Here is a 22,940-nt window from a genome sequence, read left to right as displayed (position 1 = left end):
CATGTGGTTCTACGACCTCACAGAGAGACATGGGGACCCCATTTTGATATCCACTGAAGTTACCAAATATAGTTCTTCGCCCGATAAAGACTTAAGCAGCTTATATAGCAACTTAGTTGTAAGAGGACTTGTGAAATCTTTTGCCTGGTTTGGAGATATGAATGTTGCAAGAGGGAAGTAGCATACACACACAGCTGTCTGTTTGGGTGGAAAAAAGGGAAATCTGTTGTAAGTGTGTGTGCCAGACACAGACAGAAACACTGGAGTGAAAGGCAGTGAAAAGAGCCATTATCATGTCATTGAAACTGCTGCAACAAGAACTGGGAGTGTTCTTTTTACACAATGATATATGATAGAAGAGGCAGCCAAGCTCAGCTCTGGGAGCGAATCCAAATGTTATGATGATTTATATAAACTGCCTCTGTATCACAAACAGTTGAAATATATATAAGTATGCTGTGACATGAATGAAAACAAATAACTGTACACAACAACAAGTTATTTCTTACGGTGTTAAAGTGACACAAGATTGACAGAAAATCACAAATATAAAGTATACTCTGTACTTCATCTCACACTTACAGGTTATTATTGACAATTACACTTATACAACCTGCTATATCTCCTCTCTATATGTCATTTGCATTATAACCATTATTCAACAAATAAAACAAGGAATCACATCCTCGTGTCCATTGAATTATTTCATATTATTGAGTCACCACATTTAAGACTTGACCTCCTGTAAATATTGCAAAATCAAGAATAACATATAACTTAGCATAGCTGTAATGCACCTAACCATAATGCAGACTTAAAATGCTCAAATCGTTTAGTATTTGGAGATTGCTAAATGTGCTAAATATAGTTATAATCACAACTAGATGCAAGTCCAAATTTAACATAAAATTCTTAATTATCTGTCATACTATTTTATTGATTATAAATTAAGAATAAAATGTGTTTATCCCTCTCTGAAGACTAAAGGAAAAAATTATTAGACCATCCTTGTTTTCTTCAATTTCTTGTTAATTTAAATTCCTGGTACAACTAAAGGTACATTTGTTTGGACAAATATATTGAAAAAATACTCTTAAAGAGTTTTATTTAAGAGCTGATATCTAGACTTTTTCCATGGTTTTCTTGGTTTTCTTCATACTAACCAAAATCATTATCAAGAAAACCATGGAAAATGTCTAGATATCAGCTCTTAAATTAAACTCTTATGAGCATTTTTTGTTATCATTATATTTGTCCAAACAAATGTACCTTTACATTAGAGAAAACAAGGGTGTTCTAATATATTTTCCATATATATATATATATATATATATATATATATATATATATATATATATATATATATATATATATATATATGTATATATATGTATATATATGGAGGGAAAGGACAGAAATGTAGAAATATGAACAAAAATATGAAGGCTATAATGTATGTGTACAAGCTAATACACAATATATGGATTATCTGAGGTAAATAATGGGCCTGAAATACAATTTGTCATTGCTGAAAATTGTTTTGTTTTTACTCTTCATGACATCTTTGTACCACAACAACAGAAAACAGATTTTTCATAATGTCAGACAGCAATCTGAAAGAAAAATCAATCGTCAGAGAATCGAGACAGGATCCTTTATGTCGTCGTGCGCTTGATTTTAACTCCTTGTTGCCCAGTTGGCGGGTAATTTTCACAGAGCAGCAGCAACGTCCTTACAAAGATCCCCCCGCCCCCTTTGGGCTGTGATGGTTAATAACACAAGCGCACCGTCCGCGGTTAACTCAGGCGCTGATTGGCTGACAGCCTTTACCAACTCAGGCGCTGATTGGCTGACAGCCTTTCCCGACACAGGCGCTGATTGGCTGACAGCCTTTCCCGTTCAAAGAGATCAGTCAGTCAGCTGAAGCTCCATGAAAACACAGGCTGTTTTTATCTGTCGGGGCTTTTATAGCTGACATATTACAGCCGTGGTGTTTGTATATATACTTTAAATTCGCCATTGAAACGCTCCATTCAACAGAGAAGAAAGCGAGAATGTAGTGTTGTTTTCGCACACCTTATTTATTTATTTTTTTGTTACGATAGGTAAGTACGCTATCTTACTTAGCAAGCAAGCTAGGTAGCTAGCTGTCGGTGCTGCCGTCTGCTTAGCAGTCAAACCACAGCAGAGCGACATTATTTCTCTCTTATTAATGTGTTTATGTTGTTTTAAAGTAACATTGACTCATATCGGCTTCTAAGTTGAGCTTGTTGCTAGACCAGTTAGCAGCAGTCACTAATGCTGCGTTCAACTGCACTCGGAACTCGTAAAGATCTAAATTGATTTGTATGTATCTAAATTGGTTTGGATGTCTTTGGAGCATTTAGAAATATTCTGGGGAAGTAGATCAACTACCTGGGTCAACATACAGTTAAATGGTTGTGTCCTCTCTGGGTCCAAATATAGGCTGGAATTGTAATACTTGCAAATACTTAAGAGACAAAAATATAATTAAATCTTATCAAATTCCTGGATATAATAAAAACAAGTGCAGTATTACACCTTATAGACTAATGTAGTTTAAATATGGGAAAAACTATAATATTTTTTACACTTTTACTGTGCTTTTTCATCCCTACTACGCTCACACAAACTCTTTAAACCTCTGAAGTCCAGGAGATTTTGGTTCAAATTTATTTCTGTCTCTGTTCAGCATCTTTCAGTCTGTCCTTACATCACATGCATGGCTCCCTTTTCTCCACGCAAACTTGGCTATCAGTCAGATTTTGCATTTTATTTTAATTAACAAAGAATAAAGCTGCCAGGAACTCAAAATACAAACAAAAGACACAGGTGTCTATGGAAATGTACCATTTAAAAAAAAAACATTTATACACACAAAAACAGCAGAAAAAATAATACATAACAAAACTACAAAACAGTCTATTTGTATGTTAATTAAAAATAGTAATATTTTTCATTGTAGAAAGAAAATTCACATTTTAAAAATGGTCTAGAAGCATAAATGGCACACTGTGAAAGCTCCTATGATTGACCTTTCAATTGGCTTTCTCAGCTTGTCTACATATCGTATATAAATAAAGTTATTAGTGTAAATAAAACATGTGTATTTTCAATAAATATGAGGCCAATTCCACAACATGCACTTTTTTCTCATGATGTGTCTAAGGTCTGTATCTTATGTAAATATGTAACTGTATTTTGTGTTTGCTGCCTCTTGGCCAGGGCTCCCTTGAAAAAGAGGTTCTCAATCTCAATGGGATATTCCCTGGTTAAATAAAAGTTAAATAAAAATAAAAAATAAAAATAGATGGACTCCAGAGGGTTAATTAACAGAGTGGGAGTGCAAATACCACAACAAAGTAATCCTACACTTTAAGTAACACAAATGCTAAATTAAACGACACATAACAGACTAAATGTCGAAGATAAAGTGAAGTTTACCTCCATTTTGCTTTGACGTGTTCCACGTATTTTTTGACCTACTCGGGCTGCTTGGATCCTACCAGAATTCCCGAGTCGGGATCCCGGGTTCAAGGGCCGCTCTATTGCACTTTTCCGACTCGGAGGTCGGATCTTTCCGAGTTCCGAGTGCAATCGAACGCAGCATAAGCTACCCTTCCACCTTTTTGTCTCCAAGGTGACGGTGGATGTTGCCGTATCTATCCCATCACCCAGAGTCTCTCTCTCCGTCTGCTTTCTGGGGCGACTGGCAGCTCCTGGAGGAGCCTGGAGCCCCGCGCTGCTGTCTGGAGGAGCACCGTGCTGTGGAGGACTGAGCTGACTTTGGGACCCTGTGGTGCCTGTGGCCGATGCTAGGATCCTGGAGAACATAGGTGGTGCGGGTCGGAGAGGAGATGTCAGAGCGGGGATGCCTCGTCTTGGAGACGGTGTTGTAGTCGAGGTTACAACACAGTGTACCGACCTCTCTGACTCGGCCCAACAACTTTTCAGATGCTGGTGCCAAGAGTGAGAACTGAGTTAGGTAAGAGAGCTTTTAGTCATTCTGCCCCTTTATCACGGAACAATCTGCAAAAGGAATTGAAATTGTCTGAACTGATCAAAATCGGTGAATTTAAATCGATTCTAAAGAATAAATAAATAATTTCTCTTGGTCAGTGTGATTGTCTGGTAAAATAATCGCCTAAGTCATTTTTTGTCAAAATTGTTTTTTTTTGCCGAATAATAATAATAATAATACATTTAATTTATAGGCGCCTTTCATGTCACCCAAGGTCACCTTACAAAGTCTAAAATCATAAACATCTTTAAAAACAAGACAACATGGTAAAAACATCTAAATCATTTCCTCATTGCCACCTATGGTAAAATCACCTCCATCCTCAGTTGGTCAGATCATGTGATTTTACCCCTTTAAGATAATGGCCTATGTCAAGTGTGTGACTTAAGCAGATTTATTATGCCTAACTCAAAATAAAATGTGACTTGGGCAGTTTTTTGAACATGCCTTTGTGACTTAAGCAAGATATGGCAACACTTTATTTTGAAGGTGTCTACATAAGAGTGACATGAGCGTGTCATAAACATGACATGGGATGTGTCATGAGCATTAATGACACTTTGAAGTAACATTAATGCTCATGATACTTGTCATGTCATGTTTCTGACAGGCTTGTGTGACTCTTATGTAGACCCCTTCAAAATAAAGTGTTACCATATCTTGCTTAAGTCACAAAGGCATGTTCAAAAAATTGTCATTGTCAAGTCATTAATTTCTCTTAAGTGACATAATGTACACACAGTATTATTACTATGCCAATAGCCATCCTTTGTTACATCCTTTTTGAGTGAAATGATCAATAAATGTCATATTTTACACTTTTGGTGAAGGTTTTTGTGTTTCCTGCAAAACTTGAAAAAATGAGTTAGCCGATTATTTTAACAGGGTGACGATATAAATCTCTACTGAGGCTCCTTCAGTGTTGTGATACTGTATTTGTATTTAATTGTATTTAATTGTTTATGTTAACTGTGTTTAAATGTTGTAACTTGTCTCTTTTTCTGCTGTTTTCTTGGCCAGGTGTCTCTTGGAAAAGAGATTTTTTAATCTCAATGAGACTTCTACCTGGTTAAATAAAGGAGACATATTTCAGCCTAACTCGTAGTGACACATATATGGATGGTGGGGTCGCAGCATGCCCACCCCCTCAACTACCACTACACCACTGGCTGGAGGGAGTAGCAGCACCGGAGGAGGAGCAGGAGGAGGAGAAGAGGAGCCCATGTCTGCTGCCACCTCCACCTCTACTCTCGGCTCCTCGTTCCGCTTCATCCCGGCCTTCTGCCTGGGCGTCGTGGCAGCAGTGGTGTTCCAGCTGGCCTGGGGAGGTCTGACTCTCACCTCCTTCTTCTTGAAGTTGTTCATCTATGTGTCCTTCGCCCTGCTGTGTTTCCTGGCTGGGAGTTTTGTTCTGCTGGTCAGGAAGAGTCCTCTCAAAGTCAGCTGCTTCGACAGGAACAAAAGGCAGTCGGCTGTACGGCTCGATTTCTTCAACAAGCTTATGGTAAGAGACAATTCAATTCAACTGTATTTCAACATGTATACAGATACTAGGAATTTGCATTGGTCTTCTCCATGCAGGCAGCACACAGTAAAACAGAAAGACAAAAACACAATACAAGGACAAACAGTACCATTATGAGCAATAAATTAATAGGAAATGAAATAGTGCAAACCCAGATGGGCTTATTTAAAGCCGATAATAGAAAAAAACATATTTATAACATCAACATATTATAGTGACATTAACAAACACAATAAAAAAACAAAAATGAACATGTTATAAAAGGGTATTTGTGTGTGAATTAGAATTTTAAAACAGCAGTTAAATTAGCTTTTAGACATCTTTTGAAACATTTTAAAGAGATGTTCCATTATTTAGTCCCCCCTAAATCCTAAATCCTATATCCTACATTTTTAGTAACACAAATGCTAAATTAAACGACACATAACAGACTAAATGTTGAAGATGAAGTGACTGTTTACCTCTCATGGTGTGTGGCGCCATTTTGCTTTGATGTTTTTTTCAATTCAATTCAACTGTATTTAACCATGTATACAGATACTAGGAATTTGCATTGGTGTTCTCCACGCAGGCAACACACCGTAAAACAGAAAGACAAAAACACAATACAAGGACAAACAGTACCATTATGAGCAATAAATTAACCCATTTAGGCCTAAAACGGCTGTAAAAAATGCCTGTAAAACCTCTGGGTGATTTTAAAATAAGCCCCTAAAACCTGAAGTTTTTCTGTAAATTCAACAGAAGTGTCAACTCTTCCTACTAAATAATATATTTTTCAGCCTCTGTAGCAGATAGAAATGAAATTCAAAAAGTATTTGAGAGCTTCTAGCTGTTATATCTGAGCTCCCTCCGCTATAGTCATCTTCCACCATGATTTCAGTTCTGGAAAAGTCCCATGATGCATTGCGACACTCCCACATGTATTCTGATGCATTTCATTGACCAAGAGACCGAAAATAGGTGGAAAAAACTACAAATACTATAAAACGACGTATCCGCGTTCCTGGCTTTAATGGTAGGAATGCGATAATGCTTTCCCGCCTTAAATGGGTTAATAGGAAATGAGATAGTGCAGCGTTAAATGAAATTAAAGTGCAATGGAGTCCAAGTTTAAGAGTTATTTAGGAGGGCTATTGCTTGGGGGAAGCATCTACTGGTTTAAACTCATTAATCATGTAGTACATGGTTGGCAATTCACTCACTTTCTATCAGATATTACATTTACATTACATTATGGATGATAACTGACTGATGAAATGATTCTACTGTTATCTAAGGGCACTTCTGTCACATCAAACCTTTGCTGGATCAATTACAAATGTTCAGGGTTCGTACGGGTGCTTGAAATCCTTAAAAATGCTTACATTTTAATGTTGTATTTTCAAGGTTTGAAGAGTTCTTGGATTTTGGATAAAGTGCTTGAAAATGCTTGAAATTCTTACTGTATTTCTCTTGCAATCTGACTATAGATAATCACATGTTCAATGAAAAAAATAATAAATTGAATATTGAGATTAGCAAACTGTACTTTTGGTTGTTAAAAGTGTAAAACCATCGCTGTTGATATGGTTGAGTGAAATTACCCCTTTTAGCATGTAAGTACTCAACTAAAACATGCAACTTACGACCGTTGTAAGATCCTGGAAAAGCTTGAAAATGGACCCTGAAAGTCCTTGAAAAATGGTTGAATTTGACCACTCAAAAAGTGTACGAACCCTGAATGTTGATATTTTTCATTAATTTTCCTCCTCAGCTGCTCCCCCTCCCCTTTACCTCCATTATCTCCCTCCCCTCCACATCTTTCTGCTCTCTCTCCCAGATCCTAACTGTGTTCTTCCATAATTGATGAGGTGGAGTCATGTCGCTGGATTTAGACTCACTTTAACATACACACAAACAAGCACACACACACACACACATATAGGGTGATTTATTCTGCAGGGAAAGTGATCGTGTCCTTGCAGCTGGCTGCTACGAGCCTTAATAGGCAGCCAGCGTTCAGCCTCTCAGCTCTGTCTGTGTGCTGCTGTGCCCTGATGACTTATTGATGTTGACAGTGGAGGAGTATTGTCAGAAGCATTCGTCTGGGCGACATGCTGGAGACGCTTTGACAAATTTAGGCCCCGATCTCCTCTTCCTTCTCTTGCTCAATATTTCCTGATTTTCTGCTGTCATCACCGTCGATGCTGTCTAGTGAAAGGAGCCCTGGTCTGTTTTTCAGGTCCGTTTTTTGGTGCCACTTCAGGAGTCGAGCCAGAGCAGGAGGGTGGTGGTGTCTCACAATGTGGACAAAGCTCTGAAGGAAGGTAAACGATCAGCTTTCCACAAAAGATGTTGTGAAAACAAGTATGTTGCCATTCTCACAGTTATTCCACTAAGATGAGACAGATTCCTGTAACCTAAATTACTTAAAAAAGACACCAAATGACTGAAAAAAACAGAAAAACACTAAATTACCAAAAAGACACAGAATTACCAAAAAAGGACACAAAAGTATTTAAAAAAAGACAAAATTACCTAAAAAAGACAGAATTACCAAAAAAAAGACACAGAATTACCAAAAAAGACACAAAAGTATTTAAAAAAAGACAAAATTACCTAAAAAGGACACAGAATGACCAAAAAATACACAAACTTACTAAAAAAGACACAAAAATATTAAAAAATACACAAAATTACCAAAAAAAAGACACATAATTACCAAAAAAAGACACAAAAGTATTAAAAAAAAGACAATTACCTAAAAAAGACACAAAATTACCAAAAAATACACGAAATTACCAAAAAAATACACAAAATTCTAAAAAAATACACAAAAGTATTAAAAAAGACACAAAATTACCAAAAAAAGACACAAAATTATTAAAAAAGACACAAAATTATCAAAAAAAGACCCAAAGTATTAAAAAAGACACAAAATGACACAAAAAAGACAAAAAAAATTACCAAAAAAAATATATATATATCACTTCCACTTGGATGTTTTCATAAAATAAGTGAATTATATGAAAAAATTAAGACCGTTCGGTTTCAGAAATGTCAACTTCATGTTTACTCCATTGAAAAAAAAATCTAAATGTTTACACGTTCCTTGAAGAAATCAGTCTCCAGCTCCACGAGTGTGTTGGCCGACTGGTTTGAATCTTTAGTGGAGCTTCGTGAAACGTTTCTGACTCGGCTGGAAACATTTTCAACTTCTGTTTTTGAGAAAACTGCTGACTGATGGAGCTGTGTTTAGTCAGTCACCATGTCCTGCCAGTGATCCCTCCCACTCATAGTGGATTACAAGAGTACAACGTCCTGGTCATTACGCCCCACACACACACACACACACACACACACACACACACACACACACACACACACACACACACACACACACACACACACGCACGCCTGGCTGCCAAGTAACAGATGGCTCCAGGATTTACACTGAGGGTGTGTATTTGCATATGCTCCTGTGTGTGTTTTAAAGGTTTTTTGGGGCGTGTGGTTTGAGTTAATGGTGACATTATGAAGCTCACAGTCAGTTCCTGCTGTGCTGATGATTTTGATAAACATTGTTTTTGCATCAGCTTTTAGTTAGTGCTCAATTATTGGATTTTAAATCAAGCACTCATGTTCAGAGCATTAGCCTTCCAGGGAACATTAACTTTTATTGTTGTCAAGAACAGCACGGGAGGAAATGAACATAAAAATCACTTGGTTTAGAAAAGGTAAAAAAAAAAAGGTAATTGCTTTTCATTTAGAGCAGGAGTTTCAAATTCAAATTACCTGGGAGCCGCTGGAGGTCAAAATGACTATAAAAAGACACAAAATTACTAAAACAAGACAAAAAATGACCAAAAAAAAAGACAGAATTACTAAAAAAGACACATTTTTAAGAAAAAGACACAAAATGACCAAAAAAACACAAACTGGCCAAAAAAAATTACACAAAATTACTAAAAAAGACACAAAATGATTTAAAAAAAGACACAAAATGACCTAAAAAAGACACAGAATTACCAAAAAAGACACACATTTATTAAAAAAAGACACAAAATGACCAAAAAATACACAGAATTACCAAAAAAGACACAAAATTATTTTAACAAAGTCCAAAATGACGCAAACAAGACACAAAATGACAAAAAAAACCTAAATTACTTAAAAAAGAAACAAAATGACCAAAAAAATGACACATAATTACTAAAAAAGACACAAAATTATTTAAAAAAAGACACAAAATGACCTAAAAAATGACACAGAATTACCAAAAAAGACATGCATTTATTAAAAAAAGACACAAAATGACCCAAAAAAGACACAAAATGACCAAAAAATACACAGAATTACCAAAAAAGACACAAAATTATTTTAACAAAGACACAAAATGACGCAAACAAGACACAAAATGACAAAAAAAACCTAAATTACTTAAAAAAGAAACAAAATGACCAGAAAAATGACACATAATTACTAAAAAAAGGAATTAATGGGACCTTCCACACACAACACAGTAAAGTGCCATTCATATAAAACTCACATTAAACTTTCATATCAAGGTGGGGGCCACAAAATATCGTCATGAGGGCCACAATTGGTGTGCGGGCCACGAGTTTGAGACCCATGATTTAGAGAGATTATTTTGCTTTAAACAGAAATGATCTTTTCTAAAATATACACGTCCATTCTATGAAACCACTTGCTTTTCCATCCATCCATCCCTCCACTCATCTGTCCATCTTGTTTCTAGATAAACACAGTAACAGGTGACAGTGTTAGCTCACATTAGATTTAGATAACTCGCTATAACCAAAGTATCACATGTGTTACCATGACTACCATGTCTGCTCTTTACTTATCCTCTACAGTGCACACAGTTGAAAGGCTAAAAAGACATTTTTTTTAACTTTATGTATCAAAAGTGGAACGATTGATTTGATTCACATATTTTATGGATCTCTGCTGAAGTTTTGATTTAAAGACTCTCTTTGAGAAGCAGCATACTTTTCCTTCAAAGCTAATCAGAATTAGTTACATCAGACTTCACAGCATTAACATTAAATGGAATTTCACTGTTGGAATTCCTCTTTAATGCATGAATAGTGCTGAGTAGAGTAGAATACTCTAATGCTCCTGTTAAAGTCTCTTTTTGCAGCAATGTTGCTTCTTATATGTTAAAACTGCTTTAAATTATGGCTCATAAGCAGAGTGTTGCTTTTACATCCCCACTTTTTGATCATACAACGTTTCTATTTTAGACATCAGAGCTAGTTTGGATCAAAATAATATAACTGGCTGTTTCATATGTAGTATATAAATCATGTTACACTTCTCGCCCTTACCTAAGCTGTTTTTTTTACCCTGGAGAATGAGGACAAAACTACAACTACTAGATCATGGGTCTCAAACTTGCAGCCCTCGTGATGATATTTTGTGGCCCCCACCTTGATATGAAAGTTTAATGTGAGTTTTATATGAATGGCACTTTACCGTGTTGTGTGTGGAAGGTCCCTTTAAATACTTTTTTTGGTAATTTTGTGTCTTTTTTTGGTGGTAATTTTGTGTCTTTTTAAAATAATTTTGTGAATTTTTTTGGTCATTTTGTGTCTTTTTCAAGTAATTTAGTTTTTTTTCTGTCATTTTGTGTCTTTAAAAAAATTATTTTATGTCTTTTTTTAAATAATTTTGTCTTTTTAATAATTTTGTCTTTTTTCAATAATTGTGTCTTTTTAAAATAATTTTCTGTCTTTTTAAAACAACTAATAAGTAATTTAGTTTTTTTCTGTAATTTTGTGTCTTTTTTTGGTCATTTTGTGTCTTTTTTTAATGTGTGTCTTTTTTAATATTTTTGTGTCTTTTTAATAATTGTGTCTTTTTTAATAAGTTTGTGTCTTTTTTTTGGTCATTTTGTGTCTTTTTTAAGTCATTTAGTTTTTTCCTGTCATTTTGTGTCTTTTATTTTAGTAATTTTGTGTCTTTTTTTGGTCATTTTGATACTGCCTCCAGCGGTCCCCAGTTGTATTTGGATTGAAAATAGTTGGATGGATGGATGGTGAAACTTCCTCCACCTTTCAAATGCTGCATCAGTTCACCTGCGTTTTGAGGAAATGAAACCTCGTGCAGTGCAGACAGTGGGTAGTTCAGGTGTCCTGGGGAATTAGAGCACTCCCAATGAAGACAGATCTGGGACGGCTCCTCTTGTTTCCAAATCTTGAATGTTCAGCATCGATTTGGTACGAGAGGAGAGGAGTCTCATTGATCAGATACACTTCTGCACAAAATAATAATTTTTTAAAGAAAGTTATTACTCGGTGCATCTTTAAACATTTAACCCTCTGAACTCCACAACCTGCCAGCGGGTTTGAAAGGCATGCTGTCTTAAAATAATTGCATCTATATTGGGATATTCAATACTGAACACAGGGGAGGTCTTGTATCTAAGCAACCTGACAAGAGAAACTATTCAATGGAAAGACCAATGCTTGACCAAAATCCTTTTAGCATCAAAGAAGAAGACTATGACCAGGAAATAGACGTAGAAAAGTGGAACAAATGGACTGAATATAAAGGCAGAGACCCATCACGTCTAATTATCTTTATGGTCACACCAAACATGAGTTTGAGGCGTCCACATTTAAGTATAAACCTTTTTAACAACCAATTACAACCTTTTTAATTGCCAAAAACTTAAAAAATACAAATTATTATTATATTTGTCAAATTTCAGATGGTCCTTGAATGCATCATGTGTGATGAATGCTTCCGTCAGGAAAAATGAACAAATCTAAGCGTACAATTTCATCAAAGATCTTTATTCTACATGTCTTATTTTAAATTAAAATTAAGTTAAGTTAGTTAAGCATCTACACAAACCCGATCCTAAGATTAAGATTGAGATTTCCTTTATTAGTCCCACAGCGGGGATATTTCAAGAGTTACAACAGCAAGGATAGCAAAAAGTAAAAAAAGTAAACAGCAGTATAAACTAGAAATATAAAAGATGTGTTTGCTAATAAACAAATAAAAAATATAATAAAGTATAAACAATTTACAATAGGTGACAAGAATTCAGTGTAAAATGTAAATAGTTCAATATGTAAAGCATGTGGAGTCAGTATTTTTTTGCAATATTAGTTACTCTTTTGGGCTCTTGGGGGGAAAAAAAATTAAATTTTTGATAAAATAAATGATCAAAGACGTTCAACTTGAGTTGTTTCAGTTTTATGATTTACAGCAGGGGTAAAAAAAACGACACAAAATGACCAAAAAAAAGACACAAAATTACAAAAAAAAGACACAAAATTACTATAAAAAAAAAAGAAAAAAAATGACAGAAAAAAACAACATTTCTTAAAAAAGACTCAAAATGACTGACAAAACACTAAATTACTTAAAAAAAGGACACAAAATGACCCAAAAATACACAGTTAGTAAAAAAGACACAAAATTATTAGAAAAAGACACAAAATTACTAAAAAAGACACAAAATTACAAAAAAAGACACAAAATTACATTACATAACATTTCCACTTCTTCACAAAAGACATTTTCGATTGACCCCTTCTTCTACCCATGATTGTACTGTGTCCAGTCCACAGAGGTGCATATATATATATATATATATATATATATATATATATATATATTGCAGTGAAAAACAAGGCAGTCAGAGAAATGTGGCAGGAGTAAAAACAACCTGAAAATGCTTGAGAAGTACATTTGTCTTTCTTCGATTATTTCAATAAGTGCCGTCTGACTCTTTTAGTATTGATCCTCCTGCAGAGCTAATCCTCCAGTTGTGTGTCTGTGTCGTCCCCAGTGTTCGACTTCGCCTACAGAGACTACATCCTGTCCTGGTACGTCCCTCTGAGCCACGATGAGGGCCAGCTGTACTCCATGCTGGCGGAGGACTGGTGGCAGATGATCGGCCAGTTGAGATCCAGACTCGCTGACATCGACCTCGTCAACGTGGTGTGTTACGACTCCATCAGGATCCTCCACACACACTTCACCGACCTCAAGGTTGCATCTGCAAGGTACACACACACACACACACACACACACACACACACACACACACACACACACATCATTGTTAATGCATGAGATGTTCGGGTGTCCCCGGGTCTTCTTGACTGTGTGCTGACTCACTGTTGTTTCAAATATGTCAGCTTTGATTTGTTATTAGAAAGATTTCCCTTTCCACCAGCGTTCATACCCACCGCCATCATTCTCAGTTTGCAGATGGTGAAATTATGGCAGTTCAGTACTGTGTAAATAACATTAAAATCCTCTTGAGCATGGGTCTCAAACTCCCGGTAATTTTGTGTCTTTTTTTTAGTAATTTAGTTTTTTTTCTGTTATTTTGTGTCTTTTTAAAATAATTTTGTGTCTCTTTTTTTGGTAATTTTGTGTCTTTTAAAAAAAGATTCTGTCTTTTTTTTAATTTTTTTAGTAATTTTGTCTTTTTTAGTAATTTTGTGTCTTTTTTAGTAATTTTGTGTCTTTTTTTTGGTAATTTTGTGTCTTTTTTTAGTATTTTTTTGTCTCTTTTTTTGTAATTTAGTCTTTTTTGTAATTTTGTGTCTTTTTCTAATAATTTGTGTCTTCTTTTAGTAATTTTGTTTTTTTTGTAATTTTGTGTCTTTTTCTAATAATTTTGTGTCTTTTAGTCATTTTGTGTCTTTTAAGTAATTTAGTTTTTTTCTGTCATTTTGTGTCTTTTTTTTAATTTTTAGTAATTTTGTGTCTTTTTTTGGTCATTCTGATCCTGCCTCCAGCGGCCTCCAGGTAGTTTGAGCTCTAGACCCTCTTCCCTCTTCTCCAGGCAGCATCTGCCAGCTCCACTTGCAGACAGAGTGATGATTCACACACCATCTGGTTTCATTATCCTCGGCAACTGAGGCGAGAGTTCTGATTTGATCAGACTTCAGAGCTGTCTGGCCTCCCTCGTCTGTAGTTTAGGAACAATGTAGCAGCAGCAGCGTGTCTTGTTCAGTCAGCTTTGTGAAGCAAAGACACTGAGACGAAGAACAAATAACAATGGTAGTGATAGGACTGAGAATGAAGCTGGATTCTTCTATAATGTTATCTGACATCTTGCTCTGCCAGAATAAAAACTCTGTCTGTCTGCGTTTAGATCCTCATCTGACTGTGTGTCTGTTTGCTGTGTGTGTCCAGACCAGAGGAGGGTCCTCGTCCGTTCCCTCTCCATCCCTGTCTGGTGAGTCCAGACTCTGAGCTGGCCTTCCTCCGCTGTGTAGCCAGAATCCTGCTGCTATGTCTGCTGCCACAAAAGGATGCCAAGTCACATACACTACGCTGCTGCCTCACAGAAGTCATCACTACTAAAGGTACTGTCTATAAGTGGTGTTTCCATTACAGCCAAATACCCACAATGAGGCGGTCTCACTCACTGAAACGCCTCTAATTTGAATATGAGCCGTCTAGAGTGGACTTTTGTCTGGACTTTTTTAGTCCCTGTAGAAGAGCAGGGCTGTTTTTCTCCCCTGAAAAAAGCCTGGTTGCTGATTGGATAGAACGATAAGCAGGATGTGACGTAGTACTCTACACAACAACACGCACCATTTGTAAAAGCCGGCGAAGCAGTGTTGCCAACTTAGTGACTTTGTTGCTATATTTAGCGACTTTTCAGACCCCCTTAGCGTCTATTTTTCAAAAAAGTGGCTGGAGACAAATCCAGCGACTTTTGTCTTGTGTATTTTTTGGTAATTTTGTGTCGTTTTGTGTCTTTTTTTTTTGTCATTTTGTGTCTTTTTTAAAATAATATTGTGTCTTTTTTTTGGTCATTTTGTTTCTTTTTTAAGTAATTTAGGTTTTTTTTGGTCATTTTGTGTCTTTTTTGTCATTTTGTGCCTTTTTTAAGTAATTTTGTGTTTTTGTCTTTTTTTAGTCATTTTGTGCCTTTTTTTTGTAATTTTTGTCTTTTAAAAAAATAAATTTGTGTCTTTTTTTTAATTAGATTTTAATAATTTCTGGTGTTATTGGAGACTTTTGGAGACTCGTTCTTACTCTTCTTAACAAGCCGCGGGGGTCTGCGGCTCGTTAAGCAGTACAGTCCTCCTGCAGCAGTCTCTCCCAGCTGCAGAGCCGGAGGGGATGTTAACCCCTTAGCGTCCAGTCTGCAAATTGCTAATATGCTAACAGTAAGCTCTGTAGCAGTACAGTGTGTATGTGCTAACAGGCTAACAGTTAACTCTGTAGCAGTACAGTGTGTATGTGCTGCTGCTGCAGGAGGTGTTCACTTAGCGATCTCTGTTTGTTTACAACAAACACCAGACACTGTGTGACACTCTGTGCACAGTTAGTGATGCCGGTTAATTCACAATCACTATGTTTATGATCAGCGGAGACGCTGTGCATAATCAGCCATGCTGCTTTGTTTATGATCAGCTGCTGACTTTGTGCACAGTTAGCGACGGCGGCCACAGTTGCGTCTCCGATTGGGAGTCTTTTGAATATACTCACCAAAATGTTTAATATTTATGTAAGAACATTCAGCAGGTTGTCTCAGTGCCTGTCTTATCTATTTGTGGTGTAAGTGAGGAGATAATGCCATCCCACAGTTTCCTGCAGCAGCAACATTTAAAGCAACACACCCACTCAACAAACAAACGCACAATAGTGAATTTGTCAGCCTAACACGCTATGCTTATCTTGTAAATGTAACAGTTATCTATTATTACTTTTTGGCATTCATGTTGATAATTATGACTGGGCAGGAGAGTGAGAGTGTAACAACCATTTAGTTTTACTTTAGTTGCCAATATTCCTTTTCTTATTTCAATCCCAGCCTTGGTGTTGAGGTGATATTTTTCATCAGTGCTCCATGTTTATACAGTCTGAATGACACAACATGGTGAGAATGCAAAGTATCCAAAATGTGCTTTTTTTTTTTGTCATTTACTTTTTATTGGTTTTTGATTTAACATGTAAATGAACAAACAAACAATCAACATGAAGACCTATAGACAAATACAGAAAATATCAAGGGAGAAGTAAAAGCTTACAAAAGGGCATTGGAAAACACCCAGAAAAAAGACACAAAATTACAACAAAAAAAAGACGCAAAATTACTAAAAAAAAAGACACAAAATTACTAAAAAAGACACAAAATTACAAAAAAAAGACACAAAATTACTAAAAAAGACACAAAATTACAAAAAAAGACACAAAATTACTAAAAAAAGACACAAAATTACTAAAAAAGACAACATTACAAAAAAAGACACAAAATTACAAAAAAAGACACAAAATTACTAAAAAAAAGACACAAAATTACTAAAAAAAGACACAAAATTACTAAAAAAGACACAAAATGACCAAAAAAGAAACAAAATTAAAAAAAAGACACAAAATAACTGAAAAAACACTAAATTACTTAAAAAAAGAAAGAAAATTACCAAAAAAGGACACAAAATTATTTAAAAAAGACACAAAATCATTAAAAAAGACACAAAATCATTAAAAAAGACACAATTATTAAAAAAAGACACAAAATTACAAAAAAAGACACAAAATTACAAAAAAAGACACAAAATTACTAAAAAAGACACAAAATTACAAAAAAAGACACAAAATTACTAAAAAAAAGACAAAATTACTAAAAAAGACAACATTACAAAAAAGACACAAAATTACAAAAAAAAAGACACAAAATTACTAAAAAAGACACAAAATGACCAAAAAAGAAACAAAATTAAAAAAAAAAGACACAAAATAACTGAAAAAACACTAAATTACTTAAAAAAAGAAAGAAAATTACCAAAAAAGGACACAAAATAATTAAAAAAAGACACAAAATAATTAAAAAAAGACACAAAATCATTAAAAAAGACACAATTATTAAAAAAAGACACAAAATTATTTTTAAAAAAGACACAAAATTACCAAAAAAACAACAGGCCAACACGAGAATATCTGATAGTGATTCTCCTCTTTGCTTCCACAACATCTCCAACATTCTGTCTGATCTCTGTTGATATGTGTGAGTGCAGAAATGAAGACGTGCTTTTAATCGTCCATCTTTGAAACTTTCACCACAACAGACCCACATCCATTAAATCCACCAACTCATAATGACGTAGCAGAGAGTAAGTGCAGCTGGAGTCTCTTAGCACCTCCTTATGAATTCTCCTCAACATCTTCCCTCCACCTCATGGTGTTCTCCATTATGTTCTCCATTAAGGTGGAGCAAAAGTGGTTAGGAGGAGACATGGCGTGTCTTTTTTTCTCTATTTGATGGCAACTAGATGGAGCACAGGAGGAACTAAAGACTATTAACCCTTAATAGGACACTCATTGAAATACTTAAATTCCAAATTTCAACCCTAGAGAATATTGGAGGATATTACATACAGCCAGAATGTGTAAAAAAAACATACGGACCCTGGGGGAGGGGGGTAATATTTTGAGAGAAAAAGTTTACATGATTATGGTGTCAAATCTACGAGAAAAAATGTGCAGATTTCTGAGACAAAAATGGGGAAAAAACAACAATTTTTTTTGTGTTTTTTCACCCACTTTTGTCTCGAAAATCTGCAACTTGTTTGAGCAGATTTGCCACTTTAAATCTCAGAAATCTGCACATTTTTTTCTTGTAGATTTGGCACTTTAATCTAGTAAATTTGCATTTGTTTGGACAAATATAATGAGAACAACAAAAATAGCTCATAAGAGTCAAGGTTGTTATAGTTAAGGAAAACTAACGAAATAACGAAGACTAGAATGGAAAAAAACATATTCGCTAGCTGAATTAAAAATAGAAATAAGAGTTTTCAAAAAAACGATAACTAACTGAAACTGTATTTTGTGGTAACAAAACTAACTAAAATTAACTAAAATTATAGTGAAAATGTGAAAACTAAGCATTTTCAAAAACTAAAAACTAAACTAAAACTAATAAAAACTAAACTAAAACCAAGCATTTTCAAAAAATAAAAACCAAACTAAAACGAGCAAGCCTAGCAAACTCACACTAAAAATGAACTAAAACTAACTGTATTTGAAAACAAAAATTCACAACAAAATTAAAACTTAAACTAAAGAAAAATCCAAAACTATTATAACCTTGGTACGTTGATGTATGTTTTTTTTTTTTTAACTTTGTAGCGTAACTGCATTCATAGAAGTGTTCAGAGATTCAGACTCAATGTAACAGCATCTAACCGTTTTGTATTTACCTTCATGTCTTTGTGTGTGTGTGTGTGTGTGTGTGTGTGTGTGTGTGTGTGTGTGTGTGTGTGTGTGTTAGTGTTGAAGCCTTTGGTGGAGGTGCTCAGCGACCCCGACTCCATCAACAGGATGTTGTTGTCTCAGCTGGAGCAGAGGGAGCAGCAGGCGGAGCAGCAGAAGAAAGCCTACACCTACGCTGCCTCCTACGAAGACTTCATCAAGCTGATATCAACCTCTGCTGATGTCAATTTCCTCAAACAACTCAGGCATGACACACACACACACACACACTAAAAAAGACACAAAATGACAAAAAAAAAGACAGAAAATTACCAAAAAAGACACAAAATTATTTAAAAAAGACACAACATTACCAAAAAGAAGACACAAAATTGTTAAAAAAGACAAAATTATTTAAAAAAAAGACACAAAATTACCCAAAACACACACACACACACACACACACACACACACACACTCTTGTACTTCTATCTTTGTGAGGACCCTCATTGGAACAGTGAATTCCCTTGCGAGGTTAATAGTTTTGGATTTTTCATTAGTTTTAGTTTTCATTTTGTTGTGAATTTTTGTTTTCAAATTCAGTTAGTTATAATTAGTTTTTAGAGTGAGTTTACTAGTTTTAGTTTTGTATTTTTTTTTTTTTATGCTTTAGTTTTAGTTTAGTTTTTATTAGTTGTAGTTTTTTGTAATGGGGTATTTGTTGGGTGGGAGATTAAAAGAGGTCACAGTAAATTTTGCCTTTATTTCCTTTGTCAACTTTTTTCATACACAATGAAGATGGATAAGACAAAGACGACAACGAAGGACATTTTCACTTAATATGAATCTATATAATCTATATAATTAATATTTAGTTAGTTTTGTAACCACACAATACAGTTTCAGTTAATTATCATTATCATGTAACCTTTAACCCTTAAAACAAAGTCTGGAATCTCAAAAAAGCCTTTAAAGAAGTGAGGACCGGCCAAAATGTCCTCACTTTGCAAAAATGCCCTCACTCTGTTGGTTAAAAGCGTGTTCTGGTCCTCACTATGTAGGAAATACAAGAACACACACACACACACACACACACACACACACACACACACACACACACCTGTCTTATGAAACTGTCCCTAAACTTCACCATACTGTCTGTATAACTGTATATATTCAAAGATATATACAAACATGTTAACCAGACACTGTTAACCACTGGTCTATTTTTTGCTGTGGGGTTACCATGGGAACAGACTGTGTCTCTGTGGAGATATACTCAATCTAAATGAGGAGTAGACATGCTATACTCAAATAATGTCTCAGTACTCAACTCAGTCAACACAGAATAAGATTATGATGAATGTAAAATTTGGCCATTTTATCAGCTCATAACTGTATTTACATCTGGATTTTACTGATCGATTACAACAGTTGATTGATATTGTACATCTCTGTCTCTCTTTGTAGGTATCAGATCGTGGTGGAGATAATTCACGCCACCACCATCAGCAGCCTCCCTCAGCTCAAGAAGCAGAAAGGTACAGAAACACAAAGTCTGGGATTTCAGATCCACTGCTGCTAGTATTTCTTATAGCAGCTACGACAGTTGTGCAATTCTCTACTTGTCTTGTTGCTGCAACAGCTCTGAAGGTCCCTTGTCGAGGGCTCGATAATCAGGTCAGGCCTGACCTTTAAGCTGTTTCAATCACTTGTGAAGTGGCCTGTAGGCTCCGAGTTCACCCTTCATGTCAAAGTAGTTTAAGACCAAGAACTGACAATGAAAACTGAATCTGATTCTGTTTATTCTGGTCAAATAGTCAATACCATCCCTAAGAGGATAATGTGTATCTAGGACTGCACGATTATGGCCAAAATGATAATAATAATAGAAACAGTTTTTAGTGTCTGGTGCTTGTTGTAAACAAACAGAGATCATTAAGTGAACACCTCCTGCAGCAGCAGCACATACACACTGTACTGCTACAGAGCTAACTGTTAGCCTGTTAGCACATACACACTGTGATGCTACAGAGCTAACTGTTAGCCTGTTAGCACATACACACTGTACTGCTACAGAGCTAACTGTTAGCCTGTTAGCACATGCACACTGTACTGCTACAGAGCTAACTGTTAGCCTGTTAGCACATACACACTGTACCGCTACAGCGCTAACTGTTAGCCTGTTAGCACATACACACTGTACTGCTACAGAGCTAACTGTTAGCCTGTTAGCACATACACACTGTACTGCTACAGAGCTAACTGTTAGCCTGTTAGCAATTTGCAGACTGGACGCTAAGGGGTTAACATCCCCGAGCCGCTTCTTAACGAGCCCCAGCGGCTCGTTAAGAAGAGTAAGAACGAGTCTCCAAAAGTCTCCAGTAACACCAGAAAGTCGCTGGATTTTTCATTTAAAAAAAAATAGTCGCTAAGAGGGTCTGAAAAGTTGCAAAATATAGCAACAAAGTTGCTAAGTTGGCAACAGTTCTTAGCCGGCTGCATGGTTGAAAGCCAAGGAATAGAAATAGGTTTTAAGATGAATTTTCTCTTCCCCTCTCTCTGTCTCTCTCTCTCTCTCCAACACACACACACACACAAACACACACACACTCACACATACTGCCCGCTACTCAGTCGATCTCTTTCCTCCTCTGTCCTGTCAATTCAATTTAGCCTCTATCTATAATGCATGAAGGTTGTGGTTTGTGGTTTGTGGGGTTCAAGTGGTTAATTGATGGTTGATTGAAGTTGTTAGTGTCTGCAGTGCAGATTGGCTCCTAATGCCACTAATAAGATGCTAATGCTGCAGCCTGGAGGACTCAGAGTAACTGCAAAGCTGCATTGGTAATCATTCAACATGTGTTTTTCTTCATATAATTATCAAATAGATTTTTTATGTGAAATTAGGCTGACTAAGTTGACAATATTACTATTTTTCGCTCCACTAGATTGACTTAAATGTTTATAATCTTAAAAGGAGTATCAGGTTGACTGGGAGGGTTAGGGGCAGATGTAACACACTCAGGCCTAAATGTGATGACATGACAAGGACTAGTGATGTGCCAATGAAGCCTCATGAACCATTTTCTTTATTTTCTGACTCTTAAAAAAAGGCTCTGTTAGAGCCTTTTTCAATAAACCAAGGGCGCCATCTAGTGGCTCAGAAAATAAAGAAAATGGTTCATGAGGCTTCATTGGTGCATCACTATTTTTATGCCATTGTCGGCATCATCTGCCACTCTCCACAGGTGCACCTGCAGGAATAAGTGTTTCAACTACTCAGTGAGAATTTCTAAAACCCTATTGTATAACCTGTACAAATATTGTACCATGTTATAGTACCTTGCCCAAAGGACCCAATGGTTCATGAAGCTTCATTGGTACATCACTAATCAGAATCAGTGTGTAACAGCCAGTAAATGTACTTATTAATACATTTAAGGTCCAATTAGTTATTGTTTGAGCTTCATAAATTACAAGTAATTTATGAATTTATGTCAACCACATAAAATCATCAACTTGTGTGAAACTTTGCATTAACAAGCTGCTGCTAACTGCTAAGAACCTATTTGTAACCAAAGCATAGCAACTTTAACATGATGTCTCAGTGGCTCCACACCAGAGAACTGTGCTCTTGTGTTTTGTTGTGTGAACAAAGCTGGCTCACACTTTTCTTTCACCCCCTGCTGTCTCTCTCTCTCTCTCTCTCTCTCTCTCTCTCTCTCTCTCTCTCTCTCTCTCTCTCTCTCTCTCTTTCTGTCTCTCTCTCAGAGAAAAAAGGTAAGGAGTCAGCAGCCATGAAGGCAGACCTGCTGAGGGCCCGAGATATGAAACGATACATCAATCAGCTGACTGTTGCTAAGAAACAATGTGAGAAACGGATCCGTTTACTCGGAGGACCAAACTATGAGAACAACGAGGAAGGAGGGGCCGATGACGGCGACGATCCTCAGAGCCAGAAGGTGAGAGACGTATGAGACAGAAACAGCTGCTGCTGTGGTTGGTTGGAATCTAAATATGTTAGTTTTAAAACATTAGTTCAGGTAGAGATGGGTGGTGAAGCCTTGTGAGGCTTCTTCCTGATTGTATCGAAAAAAGATTTGAAGCTTTAAAGCAGAGGCCAATTGTGGCCCTCGTGACGATATTTTGTGGCCCTCACCTTGATATGAAAGTTTAATGTGAGTT

At 35.9% G+C, this 22,940-nt stretch overlaps 1 protein-coding gene across 1 annotated transcript in view; it reads left to right on the top strand.

The window, feature by feature from the left end:
- The first annotated feature begins 3,830 nt into the window (after positions 1–3,830).
- snx25 (sorting nexin 25) overlaps positions 3,831–22,940 on the top strand; it is a 31,454-nt gene continuing 12,344 nt past the window's right edge. The window contains exons 1-8 of the mRNA XM_059346670.1: positions 3,831–4,006; positions 5,063–5,546; positions 7,792–7,876; positions 13,378–13,594; positions 14,739–14,911; positions 18,832–19,018; positions 20,223–20,293; positions 22,527–22,717. Coding sequence (XP_059202653.1) covers positions 5,178–5,546; positions 7,792–7,876; positions 13,378–13,594; positions 14,739–14,911; positions 18,832–19,018; positions 20,223–20,293; positions 22,527–22,717 — 1,293 coding nt within the window. The 5' untranslated portion in view covers positions 3,831–4,006; positions 5,063–5,177. The remainder of the gene's footprint in view (positions 4,007–5,062; positions 5,547–7,791; positions 7,877–13,377; positions 13,595–14,738; positions 14,912–18,831; positions 19,019–20,222; positions 20,294–22,526; positions 22,718–22,940) is intronic.

This window comes from Centropristis striata, chromosome 12 (assembly GCF_030273125.1).
Source record: "Centropristis striata isolate RG_2023a ecotype Rhode Island chromosome 12, C.striata_1.0, whole genome shotgun sequence".
Classification (NCBI taxonomy): domain Eukaryota; kingdom Metazoa; phylum Chordata; class Actinopteri; order Perciformes; family Serranidae; genus Centropristis; species Centropristis striata.
This window is presented reverse-complemented; position numbering and strand designations above follow the sequence as displayed.